At 36.3% G+C, this 27,789-nt stretch overlaps 1 protein-coding gene across 4 annotated transcripts; it reads left to right on the top strand.

The window, feature by feature from the left end:
- Positions 1-793: 793 nt before the first annotated feature.
- On the top strand, positions 794-27,018 carry LOC128175525 (protein argonaute-2-like). 4 transcript variants are annotated; one of them, XM_052841222.1, is made up of 25 exons: positions 794-938; positions 2,157-2,192; positions 5,561-5,602; positions 5,904-5,942; positions 6,135-6,176; positions 6,391-6,453; positions 6,760-6,991; positions 7,195-7,315; positions 9,407-9,588; positions 10,917-11,053; positions 11,390-11,524; positions 11,662-11,749; positions 11,955-12,038; positions 12,243-12,306; positions 13,844-13,915; positions 15,402-15,449; positions 16,141-16,263; positions 16,891-17,024; positions 17,295-17,479; positions 17,624-17,783; positions 18,956-19,046; positions 20,180-20,374; positions 20,637-20,873; positions 21,448-21,647; positions 22,987-27,018. In XM_052841222.1, the coding sequence occupies exons 1-25, from the start codon at positions 920-922 to the stop codon at positions 23,093-23,095; spliced, it is 2,838 nt and encodes a 945-aa protein (XP_052697182.1). In that variant the 5' UTR covers positions 794-919; the 3' UTR covers positions 23,096-27,018. The 4 variants fall into 4 exon arrangements, with proteins under 4 accessions (XP_052697182.1, XP_052697197.1, XP_052697190.1 ...); XM_052841237.1 differs by lacking the exon at positions 18,956-19,046 and adding an exon at positions 18,108-18,198; XM_052841230.1 differs by lacking the exon at positions 9,407-9,588 and adding an exon at positions 8,592-8,773.
- The last annotated feature ends 771 nt before the right edge of the window (positions 27,019-27,789 follow it).

The raw sequence follows: 27,789 nt of genomic DNA, 5'->3' as shown, positions 1-27,789 counted from the left end.
TAGACGACCAAAATGCTTTCAATTTTTTGAATTATTTTTATGGAACAAATTAGCTGTTTTTAATAACTTATGTAAATTTATCAATATTATAAATAAGAGAGTCATCTCTACAGGTTGATGTGTACAGTATACACTCTTGCTTTTTGCATAATATTGTCTGTATTGTATATTTTCTCAATGTTGTTTTATACAATATGAGAATAAATAAAATAAAATGGAACAAATTAAATTCCACCATCCCTCTTAGATTACCGAGCGGGATAAATTAATTAATTAGATGACAACGGATGTAGTATTAAAAGAAACATTTCTAAAAATTTTGTTATATTTCTATACAATAGAGTTTTATTAAAAAAGAGATTAATACAGTAAAAAAAATTCCGTGTGCAAAGTTGTCATTCATTACTCTCATATGCAGAACAAAATGTAGTTCACATGTACACGAGTCTATTAAATATTTATTTAATTATCCATTTTCGAAATTTATCAATATTTTACTTATGAACTTTATTCGAATTAAACAAACCAATTTATTTATTTATTTATTTATTTATTTATTTATTTATTTATTTATTTATTTATTTATTTATTTATTTATTTATTTATTCTATTCTATTCTATTTATTCGATTATACGTTTTGTTTGATATATTAATTATTCAGTTTTGTATATCTTGTTCCTTTTTTGATTTATTAAAACGGTAAATATCATTTTAATTTTTTTTTTTTGGACGCACCTGTTCACACACTATGCAAAGGGCAGTTACTCTTACCGGATATAGGCGTCGCGTCGCGATTGAAGCGCCCTCTTTGGCTCTAGTCATAGTTGTGAACATTGCTCAAAATTACAAAGTCAAAGTGAATTTACGAAGCCTTTGAGGGCACAATTTACAGATAATCTGTAAACATATAATGCCAATATGTTTCCGATAGCGCCAGGTATGTTGCATATTGCTTGTTTGACTGGAAACTGTTCGGAATGCACGGCTTGGTTCGTCAGAGTTCGTGTGAGAACGCCATATTTGATATCACTAACCTGTTCCCCAAACATTCCTTTAGACCTACTGTTTAAAACAGATTATTAGATAGAAATCATTTAGCGATAATGTTAGGATATCAGTCCTGAGGATATTTTAGCCAATGGTCGTGTAAGGCGAACAGTTTGGGATAGTAGTTTCCATTACACCTTTTTATTTTGTCTTTCATGTGGGTTAATAGAATGAGAAAGTCTTTGATAAATGCTGTAAAATTTATTCACGGCACAAAATACCCCATGAAAGGCAAGGTGAAATGTCATTGAAACTGAGAAATTAAAAAACAAATGTATTGGGGTTTTTAAGATTCAAAATTGTTCTCCTGAAGGAGATATTTTATCACGTTATTTATAGTTTGTTTAGACTTGTTGGATAGATTACTTGTGAATAAAATTTTTTTGATCATTCAGAAATTCCTGGGGTACATACATCTTCATACAAATAATGGAGAGATGTAGCTCGTTAAGACAGACTTGAGAATAAAGCGTATTAACCGAATGTGTTTCAAAAAAATGAAGTGTTACAGTCTCAGTTTCCTATTGTGGTATAACAACCCAAGTGTTGACATTAACTTTCAGATATATTTACTAACTTTTGTAATGTTTTGTGAAAATGAAAGATGAAATTAATTGCTTTTAGAAGGATAATTTTGGAGAAGTGATTTAAATACATATTTGTATATGTTACAATGTATTTTATAGAATGGTATAATAGCCAGTCTGTGATTAGTAATTTATTTGCTTTTTTGATTTCAAATGACTGGGTATAATTGAATTAAAATATCACCCAGAGAGTAACGCTTACTAAGGCTGCATTATAATGTCTCATTCAAATTGCTATGCATTTTTTTAAAGAACTGAATAATGCATTTCTCAATGCCATTTAGAATGAATTCTAATTTATGCTATCAATTGTTTTTCATTTACTGTAAACAGTTTCTACCTTAGGTTCAACTGCATGAAAAAAAGAAAACAAAACAACATTTCTTACAGCTCCTGTATATAAACTTTATCTCTCTGATGTTTAGCTATTTAATTAGCGTAGTTGTCAATGTAATAACTCCATGTTGTGTGTTCCTCAGCTGTAGTGTCACTAACAATTTGCTATTGAATTATTCACACAGGTATCACAAGCATACTGCACAACCAGCAGCTTAACGGTATGTAATACTAACCACAACTAACCAGAACTGTATTTACCTCCCATAGAACTGTAATAACCACCCATAGAACTGTAATAACCACCCATAGGACTGTAATAAACACCCATAGGACTGTAGTAACCTCCCATAGGACTGTAATAACCACCCATAAAACTGTAGTAACCACCACAGAACTGTAATAACCACCACAGAACTGTATTAACCTCCCACAAATGTAACCTTTACAGTCGTCACAAAAACTCAGTGGTTTGAAGACCACGGCCACATAATTTTAGGGTCGGGTTAGTGGAATTTAAAAATAAAGAAGTCTGATGGGCTTGTAGATATTTTAAATTCAAACGCCGAAAACGATTTGTAATCAATTCTGAATAACAAATTCCTTTTGAACTTTTTAATGTTGCACATATGGACATATGGGAGCAAGTAATTTTTTTTTAGGGCAAGTGTATTTGACAGATCACTGGTTCTACTGGCCTGCTAGTTTGAAAAGTTTTCGTGAAGACTGGCCCTTATCATGATTCATATCAGGACTGTAATAATGGCTTAACTTTAATCAGAGTTATTAACTATTTAATTACCAAAGCTGTCATAAAGTGTAGGTCTTGTATGCAAAGCTGGGACAAATATTTTTCTGGATCCAATCCGTAGATTTATGGAAAACTAAAAAAACTGATCAACGCTATTAGCTGAGTATACCATGTATACATGAACAGAAATAGGAAAGTTTTGAAAAAATACTTGTGTTCTAGACTACTTGCACCAGCTAAAGATCAGAAAGCTTGTTTATGAATGTGTTATCTCTCAAAGATCAGATAGAAACTTGCAAAAATTGGCTGCAAAGTGAACAATTATTTGTATGGGTCAATGAAAATAAATTTTGATAGAGTAAGAGTTCAAATTTATTAAAATATAAAGGGAGGTATTGTTGACACCCTGAAATGAAATTTAAAATTCCACAGAGAAAAATGGGGTAAATATTAGATCAAGAAAGCGGACAAAAGAGCAAACGAAAGAAAAATACCATATGTAGCATATCACTTATGACTTATTGAATTCTTAAAATGCATTGTCTGAATCATGCTATTTGAAATTGTCAGACTCATAATTACGCAACAAAACAGTGAATATTACAGCATTTGGTTACACAGACTGTTTGGTCTGACAAGATGTTTTAAACTGTTTGACCAATTTCATGTCTGATTCTCTTCAAAAAATTTCAGCAGCTTGAAATCATTAATTATACATTTATCAGATGTATTTTGATACTGATTATGACTGCCACCAGAATGATAACACTTTTATTAGTTGTTAACTGAGAAATTCAATGCTGTAATTAAGACATAACTAGATTCTATCTGTGAAAAGAATTGTATCATTATCACATTTGTAATAATTATTGCTTCTTTAACAATATCTGTATCTATAATAGGAATTGTGATGCAATAACATGTACACATTTTATTAGATGCAAATTTTAATACTTGTAATAATGATATAGTACTCATAAAAACTGCAATACTAACTAGATATATAATGCAACCAGAGTTAATACAATTTTCATCAGCAATAATAATAGACATGCATTTATCATCATATTCCCAGTAGAAGTTGATTGCACAAATCTGAATCTCTGTACTGCTTAGATTATGAACAATAGCAAAACAAAACAGTGATCTAGATATATAGTGCTGGCTGTCACTGATAAAGTGTGATTTGGTTATGTGCTATCTGTGGAGTGAGGATTTATACAGAATAACGTGATGGGCTGGGGATGTAATGAGTAAGGTATTACAGTCAGTTCTGCAATGATATAGATTACAATGTGCAAATGTACATCGGGTGTTCTTGGTTAACAAGGGGGCTTATTGTTAATCAGAACAGGTAGATTTAGATTTATCCCTAAATTCATGAAATTACAAATGTTTTTTGAAACAAATTATTTTGATATTATTAACGTAATTTGAGAACATGAAAACTTATTGTAAATCATACTTCATTTTATTTCTATGTATGCTGTTAAAAATAATCGTGCGGAGACATGCTCTGAATACCTGTATTAAAACTTCATGATATATCAATTTCCAAATCTTTTTGGAAAAATTGCAGATGTTGAATTATTTTGTATTTGCCTGATTACATAATGGGCATCACATCAATGATGAAACTTTATACATGTACCAGGATGATGTCCAACATAGGTTACAGGAATGATGATGATAAGGTGAAAAGAAATGCAGTATTTCAGGATTTTTTTTTTCTTGGGGGGGGGGGGGGGGGGGATGAATGACTTTTTTACCACTGAGCAATGGGGTTTCTATCACCTCAAGTGTTAGGGGAGTTATATTAGGCCTCTGCGTCTATGACACAGTGTAGACTGTTTTCCCTGCAGCCCCTGAGTTGTATCCTGATTTCACCAGAGAGAACTTCAGAGCATTCCAATATTTGATCAAGATTAATTAATGATGAGCCCCATCCTCTAACACATTTAGAATTGTAATGATTTTAGTGAAACAACTAGGTCTGTGTTTACTGATGTCTAAATATATTGACTCCAACATTCATAATATTGACTCCAACATTCATAATATTGACCCCAATATTCATAATATTAGGAAAATAGTGTACAAAATACAGACTCCCAAAACCTGCATCAAAATGGGCTTTTTCCTGTAGAGTTCTGTAAGAGCAGGGCCGTAAAGCTCTGTTACCCTGGCATTCTAACATACAAACTGGTGTTCTTAACAAGAGCTAAAATCAAGGTGTATTGAAATCATAAAATTCTCATGTTTAAAGTATAGATCGCATTTGGTGAGTAATGATCATTTGCTTTTTTTAGGTGATAAATAATTTGAAGTGAACATCAGGCTTAAGATAAATTATCGCTGTAAAGCAGTGTGGGGATTGATCAATACTCATGACTGTGACAACTGTCTGCGTGAACCAGACTGTCTGCATGGTCAATCAATAGAACTCTCTGGAGTCTGAGGGGGCGGAGCAGGTGTGGGGGAGGGGTAGAGTTACAGGAAATATGTCACATCACAGGATGAGTCTGTTGTAATTAATGAAGTCATTGTGCTGGAGAACGCAGTTCTGTTTGTTTACAGAATGATTATTTGTTTAATTTTGAACATTTTTAATTAGAGATAGCTTGTGTTTTAGAACATTTCTGGTGCTTTAGTTTAATAAACAAATCAGCTCCATCAAGTGGTTGACTTAAGGCATGAACACTCACAGTAAGTCACATAATCAACGTCAGTTTGATGTAGGATGAAGATGCCACAGATCAAAGTTTGTAATACCTGTGCAGTGTTATGTTCGTGTAACACCTGTAATTAACATCTTACCTGTGTGTGTGTGTTTTTCAGGTGGACAGACCCCCTTCTCACCTTTCCCTGCTATGCAGGAAGGTACGTCCTATTTCTTTTTCTCTCTTTTCATAAAGATAATACAAATAATTCCAGTGATTTTATTCATCATCAATTTTATATTTTACATAATTTTGAACATATTTTCTAGTCTTGCTGGTATTCAATTTGTAATGAAAAGTCTTTTGGTTACATGTATTGAAGTAATACAATTTTGAATTATTTCAGTGCTTTATCACTGCTTATCATTCTGCTTACTGAATTTATGTTTCTTGTGCACAATATTACAAAAATAATCATCATGATCAGAGTAGTTCTAATGATAACAAATGTCATTCTCCAGGTCAGTCGTCCATTCCATTCTCAACATTTCCAACAGAAGGTAAGCAGGGACAAGGTTTTTGATATAGGTTTTTCTGTTTTTTTTAAACTTCCAAATTTTGTGATAGAAGTTAATTGGTTGATAATAGCATTAATAGACTCTTGTGATTGGGGTTGGTTGGGTTAACAACTTGAACATGTTTCTACTTGACTTTGTGATAGTCGGTTTTACAGTGCCATTGTCTCTTTACAGGTCAATCTTCAGGCCTGCCGTTCACATCTTTCCCAACAGATGGTAGGTGGTCCATGCACAGAGTGGTGACCCCCACACCACCACAAGTATCTCCCCCTAGTGATTGTGGCTCGGGGGTCGTAACAAAGTTGTAGATAATGAAGACTTGCTGATCTTTGCTCTCTCTATCTGATGATAAGGCAGACTTGAATACATTTTATCTCTTTATTATCTGTCAAATTTGTGCAGTTTACCAGATATTTGTGTCTATTTTTAGGCCAGACTTCGATTCCGTTTTCGGTATTCCCACCCGTTCAGCCACCGGAGGGAGGATTTGCCTGTAAGTTATGAACAATGGCACAGATATACCAATCTCTACCTTAGATTTTGGGGCTTTCCAAAATTATCACTTGTTCAGCCGGAAATATCACAGATTAAAGAAAGTGGTTGATAAATCAAAATTGTTGCATATAGATGAGACTCATAAAGTAGAAAAATATAAACCCAGAGCTTTGTGTTATTATTTCTCTAGCTCTGGCTTTGAAATTGTCTACCTGTGTAAATCCAGTGAATTGTATACAAGAAGTATTAGCTTTGTTCTGATTGACAGTCCCCATGATAACTGATGTTTTGCTTTGATTGATAGTTCCCCCTCCTCAGCCCCCACCTGGCCCGCCTTCAGGACCACCCAAGCCACCAGGACCTCCCGGTCCTCCCAAACCATCGGACTTTATATGTCCGCCCCGTCCCAACTACGGGACGGAGGGCAAACCAATCCTACTGCGTGCCAATCATTTCCAAGTGCGTATTCCCAAGGGAGTTCTTCACCACTACGATATTTCTATAGTGCCTGACAAATGTCCTCGTAGAGTCAACAGGTTAGTGTTCTGTAGTACAGCTCAGCATCTTTCACAGTTTTAAAACTTTTTGGTGTAGAATTTTTTCAGTCTGTGTCTAATTTCAGCACCTTTTATGTGTAAAAGCTAATCATTGTTTGAAGTGCTTAAAGGAGAGAGATGAACTAAAGGAGGACCCCTGGTATCAATGCAGTACTAATGTAAAATGTGTATTGTTTTAACAGGGAGATTATTGAGACAATGGTAACTGCTTATAGCCAGAAAATCTTCTCAGGGCAGAAACCGGTGTTTGATGGACGCAAAAACCTCTACAGTCGCGAGCCTCTTCCCATTGGTCGAGAAAAGGTCAGTTGAAAGGTCTTGATATAAGATGTAGAAAATGCTTCTCAAGTGTATACTTAGGGGAAAAGGGAATATGACAATTGATTAATAGAATTTATGTGAATTTATTTTTGATAATAATGGAATCATATTGATTAAATACCAAATTTGAAAATTTGATACAGTGTGATTTGTAAAGTACTTTCTAAATCATTGTGTATACTTGTATGTGGTCATTTATCACATCTATAGTTAAGTTGTACGTTAATGAGGCTAACTGACTATATTGTTACATCAAAGTGTTTTTGGGAATGGATATTAATAGTTGATACATTTGATATAATGGCATTAACTACTGTACAGCCATGGCTTGTTAAGTTTTTCGGTGATTTTTTCATTGCTAATTAAATTCCAAATTTTGGCCTTTTGCCCCTGCAAATAATGTCACTGAACTTTTTCACAATTGTCTAATAATCCCCCCCCACCCCCTCATAAAAAAACCACAAAAACAAAAAAACCAGAGAATTGATCATTTTTTGAAAGAGTAAAGGAGAAGAACACTGAAAAAAGCTGTATCCAAATATACAGAAGACGGAGTTAAAACAAATCACTTTAATTTACTGTATAGTTTATCTATGTATATAAAGTAAGACTACCTTTTCGGATTTGACACTTCAATGATCTTTTCCAATTAAAAAAACAGAAAAAAATCCTACTTTTGGTATCTTATAGAATAATGTAATATCACTCATGGATTTCATTCACAATATGTTAGTAATTTATGTTGATTTTATTTACAATATGTGAACAGCAATAATAACATTATATATAGTGTTGACATCAGTTATGACATAATACATACGTAAGTTTTCTGTACAACACACTCATCACATGATTAGTAGCAACACATACACGTTGCAAACGATTGTATACTGTGGTATCATTAATATTCAAGGGTATCAATTTTCGTGGATAAAGTAAACATCACAGTTTCAGGGGTACGTAAATTGGGGCTAATGACCCTATCAATAGAAAATATTAGTAGAAATTACAGTTCAATGAATATTAAATTTCAAGGATAAACTTAACAATGAAATCAACGAAAATTGGTATTCAATGAATATTGATGAAACCACAGTATGTACAGATATTGCTACACAAATGTTGATAACTTGTAACAGTTAGACCTGAACAATGGATTAATCAAAATAGAAAAAACAGTAGTGAACACGAGAGCAAATAGCACGGTATCAGTTGAGTATATTCTGCTGTGTTTGACCTGCTTTGGTTCCTGTATTAGGTTGACCTTGAGGTGACCTTGCCTGGTGAGGGTAAGGACCGTGTGTTCAAGGTCGGCATCAAATGGGTGACCCAGGTCAGTCTGTATGCCCTAGAGGAGGCGTTAGAGGGCAGGGCTCAGCAGATTTCCTACGAGTCGATTCAGGCTCTGGACGTAATAATGCGACACCTGCCCAGCATGATGTAAGTACAGAGGGCCGATGCACCGTGACCCTGATGTAGTGGGATGTAGGTCACTAACCCCGCCCCCTCACGGACAAACGGTCACACCCCAGAGGTGAAGACCAAGTTGGAGGGGAGGATCATCCAAAACAACAAAGAAGCAGCCAGTCAAAACAGCTTTCTTCAGTGAATTAAAAACTTTACTGAAATTTAATTAATAGAATGAAATGAGCTTAATCAAACATAGTAAAGACGAGTGTGTGTAAGAGAATCTAGAGTTGGCTGGCTGCTATTTTGTTGTGTGGAGTTTTAGACACACTACCTACTGTATAAGCTGTGGAGAGCTGGCTCCAAGACCATACACTGAGAATAGACTCGAGTCAAATAAAATTTCAGATTTTTAAGTATCTTGGTTTGTTTTTTTTTTTTTACAAAAATGATTTGCAAAGTTCTTAAGCTTGTAGAAATTTTATTTAATAGAATTACTAAAAGAAAAAAGAAACTTTGCTTTATTTTCTATTGTCAAAAAAGTTATATTTGAAATTTTTGACTTTTGTCTCTCCTGAGTTTAGTATGGTCTTGAGTGCTGGTCAGTAGCTGGGCTTGGTCAGTAACCTCTGTCTCTACCCTGTCTGTCCTTCTCTCTGTCACTAGGTGGAGCTGGAAGTTACTCTCCCGGGGGAGGGCAAGGACCGTGTCTTTAACATAACAATGAAATGGGTCCAGCAGATCAGCCTGTTTGGGCTGGAGGAAGCACTGCAGGGCCACACCCGGGAGATTCCCCAGGACGCAATCACCGCCGTCGATATTATCATGCGTCACTTGCCAAGTATGACGTGAGTATTCCCGGCCAGCTCAATGTGTTGTTAGGCTGATCGCTGATTGATTCTGATGTAGCTTTGGGAGTTACTTAGATGCTATGAATTTTATATCGGTTGGGGAAGGGTTGGGATTAGAGTACGGGTTTTTTGAAAAGGGGGGGGGGGGGGCTTGAACTGTTGTATTTTAGCTATGGGAGAGAATACTTCCTCTGTAGCTTTTCTGAAGCGTAAAAGTGTCACTCTATGTACATGTACTATAATTGTTAATGGAAACAATTTCTGTAGTGAGCTAGAACTTACTTAGATGGAAAATTCACTTGATTTAGAAGTAGGTGTTTCGTTAAAGTGGTCTAGAATTAGAGAAAGATTTACTCTGTGTGTATTCTTATCTGTAGAACAGATGCACTAACACACTAACAGCTGCACACTCATAGTATCTTATATCAGCACCAAGGGACTGATAATCTTGATAATGATATGAAATATGTCTGTGTGGAAAATCTGCAATGAACTGTCAAAAATTTTCAAATTTCAAAAAGCATTTTTAAATAACTTATTATCGAGGTTTGTTGAAGATTCATTTATTATTGTTATGAACAGACAAAATGGTTATTACAATCTAAGTGTTAAAGATGAATTAAACCAATCACAACTAGTAATTTTCTGTATGTCATTTGTATCACCGATTCAATAAGTCTATGATAAATATGACCAGCCTGTCTTCTCTGTGAGTGTGGGTGGTATCACTAATTGACCAGGAACAACCTTCTCTGTTCCTGTAGGAATAAGAGGATTAGTGAGGGCTCCTGATTATATCCCGGTAATGAGTACTGACAATGATGCAGGGACCGACCCTAGTCACTGTCAAAGTTTACAGTAAGCGGTATTGGGGGATATAACAGGATCAAACTCTGTTACATTTTTTTTATGTAATTTTATGGTTTATTTGAGCAACAAAACAAAGCCCTGAATAATACTTCCTGATCTGTAGCAGGCTCTAAGCTGTTGGTAATTAGATGAAGGTGGAAAGATGTGTACTATTTCAGTAGCTAAACTCAATATACATGTACAGTAGATGGACTAGTAATTTTTTGTAAAAAGACAATTGTTTTTAATCTGAAGGTTTATTTTACATTAAAACTTTGAAAGGTTCTTAAAAGTTGTAAATAATAAACATGATAAAGAAGAAAACAATGCAGGTGTTTAGTAACAAATTATTACCTATTACATGTGTGGAGTAACAAATTATTACCTATTACATCTTAAGTTGTATTTTTCATTGAATTGCTGTAAGAGACCATGTGTACTGACACTACATTGATTTGATGTTTTGATGTTGACAGTTACACTCCTGTGGGACGTTCATTCTTTTCCCCACCGGAGGGGTACGACCACCCCCTGGGAGGGGGCAGGGAGGTGTGGTTCGGCTTCCATCAGAGTGTGAGGCCCTCCCACTGGAAAATGATGCTCAACATTGACGGTAAGGGAGTCGTGGTGGTCGGAGGTTTATGGAGGCTGGGTGCTCGATAAATGAACCTGTAAAATTTCATATATTAATATATTATAAATTATTACTTAGTAAAGAAAAATTCCATATATTTTTACTTTGAAATTTTGAAATTGTCTATATCTTTATGCAAAACTCTTCTACTTGAGGATATAAATTTAGTCTAAAAATGGTCACATCCATCAGCCCTCTTAATGTCAGTTTTACATTGTAACATTATGTATACTTGAACTGTTACATCACTTTTAAAATGGCATTATTCATCAATTCTGAGGATGAAGGTAATTGATGATGTCTGATTGATTTCAGTATCTGCCACTGCCTTTTACAAAGCGCAGCCTGTGATAGAGTTCATGTGTGAAGTGTTGGATATCAAAGACGTCAACGAACAGAAACGCCCCCTCACCGATTCTCAGAGGGTCAAATTTACGAAGGAAATCAGAGGTATGGTCCCCACTTTACAGGTCATGTTTTTAAGTTCAGAAGTTTGGGAATCAGTTATTGATGACTTTTCAACATGGTCATTGGGAATGATTTTATTCATACATGTATGTTAATTGTTTACTTGTTTGTTTGTGTAGGACTCAAGGTAGAGATCACTCACTGTGGAACCATGAGACGTAAATATCGCGTGTGTAACGTGACTCGACGACCCGCCCAGACACAGTCGTAAGTATCTGTCAGTCCGGCACACAGCAATACAAACATAAAGTTACAAACCAACTACCAGTTTTGCAAAAAAGATCTGCTTTTCTGTTCAGTTTTTACATGATCAAACATTTGATTTGATGAAGAGAGTTCTAATATGTAATGTAAAAATTTTACATAAAGATAAATCCTGGCATCTATTCATGTAACATTGTGTTGTGTTCAGGTTTCCCCTGCAGCTGGACTCGGGACAGACCGTGGAGTGTACCGTGGCCCGCTACTTCCTGGAGCGATACAAAATGAAGCTACAGTAAGTAGAGACAAACAACAGTCTGTAAAGTCTAGATAGGTAGATATTGTATGATTCCTAGGGAATTAGCAGAGGTCAGATTCAGAGATGGCCATTCAAGTCCCACAGCAGTGCTCAGTTACACCTGAGCTATTAGAAGATAGTATCCTTCCAGTTATAAATTGGTTATTCCTGTAAACACCTGTTTTTTTGCCATGTTTGCAGATACCCTCACTTGCCATGCTTACAAGTCGGCCAGGAACAGAAGCACACCTATCTTCCTCTGGAGGTCAGTAGATACATGTAGATATATGTCCACGTCCCGTGTACATGTCAAACAGGTGCACAACATGATGTGCAGTAATTTAACAAGCTTTTCCAGATCAGTTGATTGGATAGTGTAGTATGGCAAAAACCTATTTTAATGATTAATTAAATTGTACCGCTTTATAATTGAAGTCCTAGTTGTAAAAGCTATGTTGTTCTATAAATATATATGTATATATACCGTATTTTTCGGGGCATATGTCGATGTGGGGCATAGGCCGAATTGCTAATTTTTAGACAAATTTCAAGAAAAATCCTAAGACTAGCCTAATTGGGGGATAAGCCAATTTTCAGTCGATGATTACTATAGTGAAAGTATGATTGCTGATTAAGAAAGTCACCGTATTAAGTATATACTTTCAGAATATCGATGTAGAAAGTCAAAAGAGTAATTAAAGTTATTAAATTTGCTTAACATATACATTTCAAGCAATTTTTAAAAATTAATCTGTGTTCTGTGGCTGTTTGGTCTCTTCCGTATTCGTCGGTGTATCGTTGTGTATCGTAATTTTACATAGTGTAAATTTAATTGCAACACCAACCTCCGTGGTTCTGTCTGGTAGAACTAAGTATAATATTTTACCAAACCTTTTATATTTTATTAATACCTTTTTGCTAAATCTCATTTAATCAAGTTATACTTTGAAAGCTACTTGTAAATAGGGGGTATGGCGTCCATTAGCTCAACACGTGGTTTCATATTCAAATAGAGTTATCCCCCGTAATCGCTATGAATGAGAAAACGAAGTACCAAACATAAAATATTTAATTTGTGTTCTTTCCATTAATTAATTAAATAGTGACTTGTCGTTATGCAGAGAAGTTGTAATGTTAAAAACACAGTTAATGCAATGAAGTGTAACGGTGTACACTAGGCTACGTGCCCCCAGGCTGTGTTTTAGTCACGGGTTTCACACCTTTGTATATACACACGACACCAGAATACTGTTATTTCATCCAACAGAAAATTAATAGTAAAAACACATAGCATTTGATTTATTCTACACCCAAGACCAGTGATTCCTACGAACGCAGACATGAAGAATTCACCAAAATTCCGTCATATTACATTCTACCCGGTTTCGTTTTCTTTTTTACTACGCAATAATAGTTTCCAGGGTTCATACACGAACGTGGGAAAAAAATTCTTTTGATTGGGATTGTAAAGAAATACCTTTTACAGTACTGTACATTTTATTACTCACGATGTCATTACAAAAATTATCAACGGGACAACTATCGAACAATAGTTCAAACGGATGAAAAAAAACCAACCCTCATAATAAATTGCTACAACAGTACAACGGATAAAACCAGTGGATTTTATATTTTACTGTTAAATTTTTTTAACTTTGAGTCTAAAAATAGCCGATCCCGGGGGATAGGCCGGGGCTCGCTCATCGGAGGAAAAAAATACCGGCCTATGCCCCGAAAAATACGGTACATGAATATCTGTTGTTTTACAGGTGTGTAATGTGAATATGTTTGTTGTTTTACAGGTGTGTAACGTGGTGGGCGGCCAGAGGTGTATCAAGAAGCTGACCGACATGCAGACGTCCACCATGATCAAGGTTTCTCAAATAAGTGACCCCCCCACCTACAGCAGACCACATGTCCCACCCAGTGCTCTCCCCTTGCTATTCCATTTACTGATCTCAGTGGTCTTCCCTTGCTGTTTCCATAACTGTTCTGAGTGATCTCCCCTTATTGTTCAATCATTGATTTCTGTAGACTCACATGTTTACATCTGATCCTAGAAATATACCCTTACTATTTCAATTTTTCTGTCTAGAATTTTCTGACCAACTTAGTTTTTCAATCGCAAGAATCTCTCTCAGCCATTTCACTTTCGACAGGAGCTTTGGATTGTTGTGTAGGAGGTGCTAACCAGAAGTTGTGATTTTGTTGTGAACAGACAAAACACATTGTCCTTGTTTCTAGTTATACATGTTGCTCTCTAGCTTATAAAAGATGAGTTGTACATTGTAATCTCAAAAAGTTGCTCAGAGTATTAGGATCTTCTGTGATAGATTAAAGAAAGAAGGAAAAATTAAGTTAAGAGTGTGTGTTGATAAAAGTTTAGCAACTGTTATGAGAGGAATTTTTTTCAAGTGCATCATAAATATGAAGAATTATTTCAGTATTCCTAACCTGCATAAGAACAAGAGTGAACCTTGATTCCTTCCCCATTGCTGACTTCTCACCTGTACTTAAGACCTTTGAAGTCTTTTCCTAAGTCAAGTATGAGTGAATTATATTGAAATCAGTGTAGGTATGTGTACTTTGTTAGTATTTCAAAGGAAAGAAAGTCTGCCATTTTAACTAGTGGACTTTTGTAAACAAGTGTTTAATTCTGTCTGTCTGCATGGGGCAGGATTACTTGCAGCCTAAGAATTAGGTCAGTTTTGTTGTTGCTGGTATAGTTTCTGGACACACAATGCTGTGTTTGCTGTATGTCTGCCATTGTCTGGTGTTGTTGTATAGTTTCTGGACACACAATTCTGTGTGTGTTTGCTGTATGTAGGAGAGACTTACTTGAGCTGCTCTTGTTCTCAAGGATCTGGTAAAACTTAGAGTTTTCTAGCTAGAAGTGCCTAGAATGTGGTGAAATCAAGGGATGTTATGTGGTGTTTAAGCACTGTTGAGTGGTTTTCTAGTGGTGGTTTGCCAGACATTGGCTAGTTTTTCATAAGGTTAGATATGACATTGGCCTGATGGTTTCAGTTGGAGGAAGCTGTGATGATGCTAGACCCAGTAGATAAAGTTGAAACTAAATAAGCTTTGCTTTTAGGCTTAAAAAGTGAACAAATCTGCATAAATTGTGTGTGTGTACAAGCATTAATCTAAATCATAGTTTTCTTGCTGGCCTGCTAAACATTAAATGTTATTAGATTGCTGTAATTTGTTCTTAATGGTAAAATAATGATGATGTTATTTTTCAAACCAAATTATTTTTCTGTAACTGTCAAATTGTCATTAATATGATAAATCATTAACTGTATGTATATATGTAGGTCAACTCTTTAATGACCACTTTGTTCGTTTGTTTGTTTGTAGGCCACAGCCCGATCTGCCCCGGACAGAGAGAGAGAAATCAACAACCTTGTAAGTTTGTTCTTTACTTGTTGTGTTCAAAGGCCTGTATCAAATTCAGGAGAAAGAATTCACTTCAAATCTGGTTATAGAATCAACGAGGAATTTAAACATGTACTTATGTAAAGTGGGCTTGAATAGATAAAAAGGATGCAATGTGTAGGAAAATCTATGAGGGGAATTCTTATTTAGTTCTCCTAACCATCTCGTGTAATATAAATTTGGTTATAACTTTTTGGCATCAATGTTTTTATTCGCCTTATATAAATGTGTTGACTATGATGTCTGTGGCTGTACTGTTAAATCTAGGTACAAAAAGCCGACTTCAACAAAGACCCCTACCTACAAACATTTGGTATAAACGTCTCGTATCAAATGACAGATGTAAGGGGTCGTGTTCTGGCCCCTCCCAGGATAGAGTACGGAGGCAGGGTAGGGCCGAGTGGTGAATTCCCGGCGAACGATCTGACTTGGCTCTATTGTTTTGTTGTTGAACACCTGGATGTGTGATGAGAGAGCCTCAAAGGCTTAACAAAAAATGATATTTTTATGTGATGAAGAGAAAAGAATACCACTGAACTATACTTTAAATCATTCATATTTCTCTGAGGCTCTCTTGCATTGAGTATTTGTGTGTGAAGTGTTTACCTGTGTTCACCTACTTGTGTGTAAGCTTACCTATGAATGCATATTTGCTCTCTAGGTGAGGAAAGCCAACTTCAACGCTGATCCATTTCTACAAACATTTGGAATAAACATCAACCCAATGATGTGTGACCTACAGGGCAGAGTTCTTCATCCTCCCAAAATCCTGTATGGAGGAAGGGTAAGACTGCACTCCTAGCTAGAACAATCCCAAAATCGTACAAGGAGGGAGAGATAGACTACTCCTAGTTGGATCACTCCCAACGTTCTCCACAGTGGAAGGATATGACTTTACTCCAAGCTAGAAATCCCCATGCTCTGAAACATGTAGCATGGACATAGCGTGTCTGTCCTATTGCCCCATATTTTTGTTGATTTCATGGCTTTAGCATGATACTGTGGTTTCATTAATATTCAAGGGTATCAATTTTTGTGGATAAAGTAAAAATCACAGTTTCAAGGATATGTAAATTCGTGGCCAATGACCCCATCATTACAAAATGTTAATACAATGTAGTAATTGCACTTCAATGAACACTTAATTTCATGGAAACAACTTGATAATGAAATCCATGAAAATTGGTATTCAATGAATATTGATGAAACCACAGTAACAGATTGTCTCTAAAATTTTATTTTAGCTTCAACTGCTGTGAACATTAAAATTAAGCATGATTTTGATGTTTAATTGCTAAATCAAAACATATTACATTGTAACAGTAATAGCTTAATTTTTAAAGAGTTCTACATATTTCTCTTCAAATGTAGTTATTTACAGAAAATAAAAATGCAACCATTTGACATTTAGACCAAAGCCCAGGCAGTGCCAAACCAAGGTGTGTGGGACATGAGGGGCAAGCAGTTCTACTCGGGGACGGAGATCAGGGTGTGGGCCATCGCTTGTTTCGCTCCCCAGAGGACGGTCAGGGAGGACGCTCTCAGGTAAAGCAAGCTACACAACATGTTTTGATTGGACAAGAAATTAATGTTTAGTTCTCGGGCAATGCCACATCATGTCAGATGCTGTATTGTTTTATTCATATGCCATTTTGTAAAGGAGAATAACTCAATTTTAAAATTTGAATGAAAGTTATTCATTAAATGTCAGCTGTATTTGAAAATCTTGTCATTAATATAAAGTACAAGTCTGCAGCATGATGTAAAGAAATGATATTCAAGTAATATTTCTATATATGTATTTTTTCTTTGTAGAAACTTCACCCAGCAGCTACAAAGGATCTCGAACGACGCTGGGATGCCCATTCTAGGCCAGCCTTGTTTCTGTAAATACGCCACAGGCCCCGATCAGGTGGAGCCCATGTTCCGATATCTCAAGAACACTTACCAAGGCCTCCAGCTCATCGTCGTTGTACTGCCGGGAAAAACGCCCGTATATGGTAAGTCAGGAGTCAGCAAGAAAGGGTCAAGGGTCACCAAGTTTCGGCCATAATGTCAAATATAAGTCTTGTACAACTTAGTAATTTACAATCAGTTCCTGTTAACATGTACAGTGTTTCTCATACATTTATTTTGTATTACAGCTGAGGTGAAGCGTGTGGGTGACATTTTATTTGGATTAGCCACACAATGTGTTCAAGCCAAAAACGTGAACAAAACAACCCCCCAGACCCTGTCCAATCTCTGCCTCAAGATCAACGTCAAGCTGGGCGGCATCAACAACATCCTTCTGCCAAGTATTCGGTGAGTACAACCCACGGCCATTATGTTTTGATTTGTCCCTTTGTCAAAAAAATCGTCTCAAAAGAAAATTATACAAGAGATACAAGAGTAATGTAAATTTCCAAAGGAGAACTTTAAGTTTATGACAATTTTTGAAATACCATTTTGGAAGAATTTTATTGTTTCTTCTGTATTCATGAACATGTACATGTATGTAAATAACTTGGTGAAGAGTGATAGAGATGATTACATGACGTGAGATTGGAGCCTGTGACTGCTGTATTGTGTGTGATGTTATTTTGTTTTCGTGTGTTCCACACACTCCATGGACTAGTTGTTTTACAGTCCCAAGGTTTTTCGGGAACCTGTCATTTTTCTGGGTGCTAACGTGACCCACCCCCCGGCTGGTGACAAATTGAAGCCCTCCATCGCTGCTGTAAGTCTGCGTCACTGATAGTCACGACAACAGCCTTCTCTTATTGCCGCCAATGCCACCCCTTGTGTTGTTTCCTGAAAAATGTCATGATAAAAAAAGAATTCTTTAATAAAAATAAAATATTAATATTTAAATGTATTCTTAAATTTTTAGTCTTTGATATGGACAGCCTCTATGTATGCAAAAGATTATAGTAAAATTCGATTTTAGGGGGGGGGGGTGCTTGAAATATTGAATTTGACTGGCTGACTCGGTGAACAACAGTTGGTGTGATTGGCTTTAGCTCTTTGATGCATGATCAGCATTTGACCAGTCACCATGGCAGCCTGCATCACCTGACTGATTTTGAGCTTTCCTCTGACTCCCTTATTTAAAAAAAAATCCTCTGCAATGTTTTTTTGTTTTTTTTTTTAGTTTTTGGATCTGCTGCAATGTCTTTTTTTTACCCATGAAAAATTTATTTATAAATGAATCCAGACAATAGCTAAGAAATCTTTTGGAGCAAGTCATTGAGTTCCATTGAGAGAAGGGGAATGGATGTCTGGACTTCTTTATTTAAGAAGCCAAGTTTTGTCCAGTGGGGATAAACTGGTCCCCAGTCTCTTTAGATGGACTGGTTCAGGTCCTCCCTGGACAGACTGGGTACCGTTGAGGTTGGACCAGCGGTGTTGTCTGAGTTACGCATGCTGCTAGTCTCTGGCTTGAGCGCTCCCTCTGTAGAGTGTGCACGTTCTATCACGCCTCCTTGTCTTTACAGTCCCTCCATATTTAGAGAGCCCGTCATATTCCTGGGTGCCGATGTGACTCATCCCCCCGCAGGAGATGCCAGTAAACCATCCATAGCTGCAGTAAGTGGATTTGATTTACTGCACATTTAACTGTCCACTGACCCCCACGTTGCGGGTACTGTACATGTAGCCCTGTTGGACACCCTGTCCTGTAGAACTCTCGCGGGCTGTAGTTTGATAACTGTTGTAAGTTAACTGTAGATAGAGACCGTTAACTGTTGTAAGATAACTGTTGCACTGGAGAAGTGGATATGTAAATCATCCTGTATGTGTATGGTGCATTCATGAAATAATACTAAAAAAACATGTACTAATAAAACAATTGTATAATTAACTCAAAGGGCTTTCAATGCATCGCCAGTTCATACTAGGCATCTGACAAATAGATAAAACTTTTTTAATTTTTGCAAATTTCAGTAGCTTTACTAATGATAATGAAACAATTGCAAATCTACAAATTTAACAAGAGTAAAAGACTAATGAGTGATCAACTAATCTTCATGTAACTTACTGGTTTTAAGAGCATTTGAAAATAGATTTTATATTTGATTTTTGGTTGCCACTTGCTACTTTTGATTTTCTAAGTTCTGATGGATCACTCTGCAATACTTTGTTAAACCTCACTAATGTATGAGATACACTTTCTTGCAAGGTATTTTACAAATGAATACAAAATTCCACTAACTATATATAAACGAACTGAAATCATCTCTGCATGCTGATATTAAGACACTATGGGGCTGACATCATTATTGGCCTGTTTACTGTGATTCCCTGCTGTGTGTACTCTGCTTTGTGTACTGATGCATGCATCACTGAACAATGACTCAACCATGTCCACTCTGTCTATAACAAATACATCTCTCACATACTCTTATATCCAGACGTGTGTACCAATTACCATATCAACTTATGTGTCAATATTTTAGTAAAATGTATTTTGAGTAAACTTTTATGGAATTAATTTAGAAATTGATTTAAAAAAGACTACAAGTGATTAAAAAAATGTCAGGAAAGATGAATTTTCTTGATGTGAATTAGTTACATTCATTTATGAATTAAGTGCCTGATTAATTTAGTAATTTAAAAGATTCAGAGCTAAGTTATTACAGATTTAAAATATTGTAAGTGTTGTCTTGTATGTTCGTACATTATTTATATGAGTCAATAGTGATGTTGTGCTGTCTGTTTAGGTGGTAGGCAGCATGGACGCCCACCCCAGCCGCTACTCCTCCACGGTACGAGTCCAGCAGCACAGACAGGAAATCATACAGGAGTTGTCTTCCATGGTGCGGGAACTCCTGATCCACTTCTACAAGGCGACGCGATTCAAGCCGACGCGCATCATTTTCTACAGAGACGGCGTCAGTGAGGGACAGTTCCAGCAGGTAAAACATCGGGTCATGTTGTGTATAACAGAAAGCTAGATAAACACTCCAATCTTCTTAACACTTTGGTTGTAAAGAAGCTACAACAACATATACCTATTGTTGTGTACAGCAGAACAAACATGATAAAAAGTCTTGCTTGACCTATCCCAATTTTTACTACAAATAAATCAGACTTATTGGCAGGTATATACAATGGAATGTTTGATATTCTATTTGAACAGTATCATATTTATGCATTGCCTGTGGTCTGTTTCTGTAGGTGTTACAGCACGAGCTGCGTGCCGTGAGAGAGGCCTGCATGAAGCTTGAGCTTGGATACCAGCCCGGTATCACCTTTATCGTGGTCCAGAAGAGACACCACACCCGACTGTTCTGTGCCGACCGCAAGGACCAGATAGGACGAAGCGGAAATATCCCGGCCGGAACCACCGTGGATGTCGGAATCACCCACCCCACAGAGTTTGATTTTTACCTGTGTAGTCATGCTGGTATACAGGTAAGTTACAGTACTCTAGAAGTCATATTTACTCCATTCACATTGATAATATCAACAGGAATGATAAATAATGATCTACACATAGTAGTTCTGATTGGTTGTATATGATGATAAATACTGAGAACCCTCAATATATTGTACCTCGTGATAAATTGTTTTTTCATATAATAATACTGTAGATTCCTTTTTTTACATGAGTACTTAATTCCGCGATTCTAACGTTTTTCATCAAATTGCGAGAACATAAAAATGGCAAATTTTTACCATAGTTTCATGTAGTTTACATATGTTGGAAATATAAAAGCAAATTAAAAATTTGCATGATTTACTTCTCACGATTTTATGTAGATATTTATTCCTCACATTTATTTTGGAATCTACAGCTAACAGCAAGGGGTTTTGATTGTGTTTAAAGTAGCAATAAACACAATTTGTGTTGTATATAATGATAGACAATGAGGAGTGATGATCGTATTCTATGTAACAATAAACACTGAGGAGTCCTGTGTTTTCCAGGACACGTTGTCCCTCTCTTTGTGTTGTATATAATGATAATCATCTGATTGTTTTCCAGGGCACCAGTCGCCCCTCTCACTACCACGTTCTGTGGGACGACAACCGGTTCAACGCGGACGAGCTCCAGACGCTGACCTACCAGCTGTGTCACACCTACGTCCGCTGTACCCGCAGTGTCTCCATCCCCGCCCCTGCTTACTATGCACATCTAGTCGCCTTCCGGGCCCGCTACCACCTGGTGGAGAAAGAGCACGACAGGTAAGGGCAGCAACTCTCCACTTGTTTGCAGATCAGGAAAAATAGTTCTGATACCACAGATTTTTGTGTCTGGAAAATTTGTTTTTATAAATCTCTGTTTATATCTGTTTTACCCACTGTGGATAAGTTTTAACAGTTTGATGATATTAGAACTGATGGTTTGTTAATTAGATGATATACACAAGGGTGAATGGATTTTGCATCTATATTAAATGTTATAAACTTTGGTGGTTCATTTTTATACCTATATCAGAGGCCTGTTCAACAGAGCGAGAAATTGCCAAAACTCCCTATATCTGCAACACAAATTTTGGCAAGCACTTGCGAGTGCTCGCTCTGTTGAACAGGCCTCGGACGTTATACAGTCGCACCTGCTGTTACGGCCACCTTTAATCAGCGGCCACTCGCCATGAGCGGCCAGTTTCAATCCCGCCCGTTTAGTTTTTCACTATATTTTAACTGATTTAAGCGGCCACCTGTCTAACGCGGACAGCGGCCACTGTTTTTAGGTCCCGTGGTTTCAACATGCCTGTTTTCAACGGCCATTTTGTCTGTTTTGTCACATGACTTTTAACTCTGACATGTGACCCCGTATCGAAAGTAGCCAAACTTCGAAAGCTGATAATGAGTTAATGACAAATAATTGAGTGGGTAATTTGAAGACTGCTGAGATTTAATGAGATGATTGATTATCATAACACCTGTTTAGTGTTGTTTATATATCTACACGTACTTATATACTTCATTACAAAGTTATTAAATGGCCAGTCTTGCGCTAAACAGCATGTACAGCCGGTAATACGCACCTTTTTTCTATAAAATTTCTTTGATAGAATAAAAGGGTGTTTATTATATATCCCAATGGAATTTTGATACTTTTTAAAGAGGTAAAACATTGGCTATCGTAGTTCAGCATATACCCTGTGTACGGAAACGCTACATCTTTGTTTACCGCATTTAATCACTTGAAAATTATTATTTGGGCGTATTTAGTAGAAAATGTTTTGCTCTTAATCCTTTGATAGATACATGGAATTAAAACGGTCATTTAAAATTAATTTAAACTTTTTATTCATCAATCCGAGCTGTGCATGCACCATCTCCGTGTACGCCGCCATTACATATGCTATTAATAAATCTGTGCAATAGAGCCAAAATGAAAATACTCGGTGTTTTTTTTTTTTTATTAATTTGAAACCTGGAATAAGAGGCCACCTGTCTTTAGCGGCCAGTTTGTCATTGTCCCACAGGTGGCCGCTTAAAACAGGTGCGACTGTATATATATAAACATTGATGTTTTTTTATCGGATGTTATGACTGTTGATGTTTTGTCTTTCAGTGGAGAGGGGAGTCGGCACTCGGACAACAGTGAGGACAGGACCCCCTCAGCCATGGCCCGGGCGGTCACCGTTCACCCCGACACAACCAAGGTCATGTACTTCGCCTGATCAGGGGAGATCAATCCAGGCCCTGTGCTGTTCCTTCCTGGGAGGGAGAATTCTCTGCATTTTTATGTATTCAGCGAAAAAAAAAAAATGTGTGGTTCAGATAGACTGTGCTAAAACCACGCGTGGGTATTAACTATTTATTGTATAGAACTGTGCTTTTATTTTTGTTTTTACAAGTAGTCATGGAAACCATTTTTGACCTGGTAGAGCATACATTCCACTATTTCTACGATTTTTTTTTAAACTTGATGCATCCTTGACACAATGCTGCAGCTTGTTGTTGCCATTAGAGGTGCATGTGGTGCTTAGAAGCTCAAAATGAATCTTCTGCCATAACTGAGGAAATCTCAGCAGCGTTTCGATTGTTATATGAGATGCCATTTCATAAGCATATCTACATTTCAGTCATTCCATGTATTTGGGTGTGAGCCCACTATGGCACAATACTCCCTGCCCCTCCATTATAGCTTAGCATATCATTTGTTGTATTAGCTATTTATGTTTTTCGACTTGCCATTGTTTATTTTATAGTCCCACCAAAAGCAGCGGTAACAGTCCACCTATGTCAGAGACTAGCAATGCCACCTGTCAAAGGGAGAAAACCCCCTCTTTATTTGCTACCACTTTATTTTCTTTCTTGTAGTCCCGTTGTGTATAGGTTCCTATTTATAGTCCAGTAGTATTGTATTTTTTTTTTATTATTAATCTATTGTTTGAGAGAAAAGAAAAAAATACAAAAACAAACCTGTGACCTTATGACCCTGCATAATTAGTCTAGTCATGTTGTGTAATGAGCATATCATGTCGTCTCGGGGTGATGTTGTATCCATATCACGAGCCTTCCAGACAGATCGGGACGTAGCAGCTGTCAACTACTTACTGACCCCTCACCTGTGATATGCCTCAGTGAACTCCGTGGTGTGTGGTCCACTGGTTTCATGGTGTTGTGTAAGGCCCCCCCTCTCCTCCCCCCCCCCCCTCTCTCTCTCTCAGTCCCACACAGGAGAAGCAGGCATGGAAGGGTGCTCTCTGATGACTTCACTCTCTACCTCTCCGATGACAATCTCTAGATTCTCTTCTGTGCTTTCTGTCTTTCCTCTTCTCCCCACCCTTCAAATACAAAACAAAAAGTGCAATAAGTAGCATTACAAAGTAAAAACAAAAAATACAAAACAAAATGGCATTGTTATATGGTAGACTCCTTACAATAATGTGCTCAACATGCTGTGTGTTAATGATTAATAATGATAAGTTATTCAGTGATCAATCATTAATCACTATGCAATTTTTTGCCTTCCTTCAGATGTAGTTTTACCAGATGACTAGCCTCCCCCCCCCCCCTTTTTTTGTATGGGACTTGGATAGAGGTCCATGCATTAATACAAATCAGCAAATATAAGTATTTCATATTCATAATATTTAAACCTTTGTACTGTTGTAAAATTAATTTGAAATGTGAATGTATTAGTTAGGAGATTTTGTGGTTTTTCTGTGGCCCATGTGCATTATTTTTGTGTTGTCGGATCTCGAGTTTTAATCACATATTTATCATTGTCCAGTATTGTGCCATGAACCATATACTGCGATACCGTACATACAGGACCTGGGATACCTATGACCTTGACCTCAGGATGCAGTGACCCTTACTGACCCCGACTCATAAATCCAGTGACCTGTAACGGGTGGCATTCTGATGGGTGGGTGGGTCAGTTCTATAGTATTTTTGTAGAGGAGATTCTGAGATTGAAATGAAATTGTATTTATTTGAATAACTCACTAGTCCAAGAACTAAGAGAGAGATTACATACATGCTATTAATAGTCCGGGGAGATTTTTACTCTTGATGTACCAAAGTTGGCATCTTTTTGAAGTGATATTGAACTGCAGCATATTTATATGTGACCTCTTTTATTGCCCTCATTTATCATGGTTGTTGAAGAGAGAGGACCACAGCACAAGATGTTATAGTTTTCTTTGCAATAAACATGAACAGAGGAAATTCAGGTCAGTCCTCTCTCTGTATGCTATGTTGTGGAAGTTGTGTGTGCACTCAGACTTCTGAGTACACTGTGGACTCGGGGGAACTCCTGAGTGCTGGGCAGCCAGGAAAACCCCTTGTTCATGATTTCCTGGTGTACTTTTCGACCAATCAAATTAAACCCTGAGCAATGTTCACCCCACATGGAGAGAACTAGTGAATTGTATGATTTTATATTTTGCGTGGGGCGGCAGCCCACCATTTGTATTTATGTTGTTCATTTTGTGTACAGACCCCTGTTAACTCTCTGTTGTTGTATGGATGACTGTGAACTATCAGTTGTCTTCTTATGATCTAGTTGTGCTCGGATATGTAACGACAAGGTTATTTTTCACACTTCAGCATTCAAAGCATGCTTATGCATCATTTTAAAAGAGAAAAGGTTCTTTTTTTACAAAACATGTTTTTATTAATATTGATCTTAAATGTAATCAGCTGAAATTGACAGTATTGAATCATTGCACCAATTTGAGGCTAAAGCATGCAATAGAGCCAGATATCACTGTTGATTCTCCATAATTATTTTTTTCTCTGACCTATTTTACAATGTGTTATTTGGTCTTAGATTTGTTATTATGCAATCCTTGAGGGCTGTGGTTATATTTTACTGATGTATTTATATTATGTATTGTGATTCCCCCCGTTTTATCATGACACCCTCCCCTGGTGCTAGGAGATAGGTCAGACAATGCCATCACAAATCTCCTGAACAAAATCTCTCACAAACCTAGAACTGTAATGCAAGCTCTGTCACAAACATCAAAAAACCCAGACAAAGAGCTTTTATTATTTATAGAGTGGATGTTTTAGCAGAGTAAAAGGTGCTCAAATTAAATTAATAAGAATCTTTTTTAAACTGAAGTTTCAAGTGAAGAAGTTACAACAAATTTTTTGTATGTTTGTATAATTTTAACAGCAATGGAATTTTTTATTTATTTTCTTTTTCTCTCTCCAAAAGAAATGAATCTATAGATCTTCTCCTTGTGTAATATTGTAAATTCTTCTCTCTCTTTTTATTTAAAGAAATGAGTTAAAAACTAGTTTTAGATCTTTAGGAAGCCCAGATCTGCTGAACTGAAACAAATTCCATGATGCTTACTTATAAATCTTTTTTATATTCATTGACCAAAAGCCAAACCAAATATGAACTCTATCTCCTATGCAAGATCTCCCATAGAATGCAGTATTTGTAAACCTTTTTGGCACAAAGAAACAGAAGAAGGGCATTTAGTTCATAAAAGATGTATGAGGAAGAAGCAATATATTGATGTTTTCTGCTTAATAACATTGGAGCAAAATAATGTGTGTCCGTGAAATATTAATAATGTAAACTGATGTTATCTAACACTGCTACAATGATTTAGAGTCATTTTGCTACAGGAATTCAGGATAATTTGGCCAGAGGTCAGTCATTGAGGACTACTCTGAACAACAGACCAAACCACTTCTCACTTTTTGGTTTTGAACAGAATTTTTTTCTCCTTTTATCCCTTTTAAAAGGGGTTTGACAAAATTTACAGGGTACTAGAATAATGATCAAAATTAGGATTTGGGTGGATCTAAGTCTATAGGGATTTAAGATAATCTAAAAGGTGAGAAATGTCAGGAGCCAGTGTGCTCCATTTATAGAAATGAAGAAGTTGATCAAAGGGAGATAACTATTAGTTTGATCAAAGGGAGATAACTGGTGTAGAACAAAGGCCTGATTTTAGTGTGTTTTATACTGAAATGTGCTACAGTGACAGAGTTAGCAATATTTCAGACCAGCAATAGACAGTGCAGATAATTAATTCAGACTTAGAAGTGATCAATTTGTGAATGATGTTTGCTTTTAAAATTCTATAGTATTTTAAGATGAATAAATCATTGTATATCTTGATTTTAACCTTGTGTTTTGTTCTTTTTTCCCCCCAAAGATTCATAATTTATAATATGACAGAGAGAATGAGAGTATATTCTATAAAAGGTTTCATCAGAAAACAGGTTCCAGCAAATCCATAGGATAGTGCAGGAATGTATTACTGCTGCAGCAGTATCTTTTGTTAATTTGTTTAAACAATTTGATGATTTGTTAAAACGATTGAAAATACTGCTATGGCCCTAATTCACTGCCATAGGATAGCTAAGGGTTAGATATTTGGGTGGTAGTAGTACTTAATTCATTTTCTTTGTGTAAGCAAATGGCTAAAATATGCTTTACAATTTAGCATCGAGTAAAAGGTTTGAGTTATAGGGCAAGGCCAATAATCCTCTCTGACAGTGGCGTAGCTTCCATTGAAGCACGGAAACACGTGCTTCCACATCGTTTTGTAAAAAAAAAATCAAGTACTTAGCATAATTATAACTATTGAAAACAATTTCTAATCATTTGAATTTCTAATGATATTTTCATTTTTTTTTTTCATTTTGAATGAAAATATCGAACTGTTAAATGAAATTAATGAGTATAAACCAAATGAAATAAACTACAATACATTTAAATGTCAGCTTTCAGCGCTAGTGAAATCTGTTTTCTTACAATTTACCTTAATCACCTTTAGAAAATATGCGGATAGTACGAGGTGTGAGCAAATCTTTTTTTTTAATTTTAGAGAAGGACAGGGTACTTATTAGATATAAAATTAAATTAACCTCATCATAAATCGGGCACTACTTT

Source organism: Crassostrea angulata, chromosome 1, assembly GCF_025612915.1.
Source record: "Crassostrea angulata isolate pt1a10 chromosome 1, ASM2561291v2, whole genome shotgun sequence".
NCBI classification, from domain to species: domain Eukaryota; kingdom Metazoa; phylum Mollusca; class Bivalvia; order Ostreida; family Ostreidae; genus Magallana; species Magallana angulata.
The sequence above is the reverse complement of the archived record's forward strand: the minus strand, read 5'-3'. Positions and strand labels throughout refer to the sequence as shown.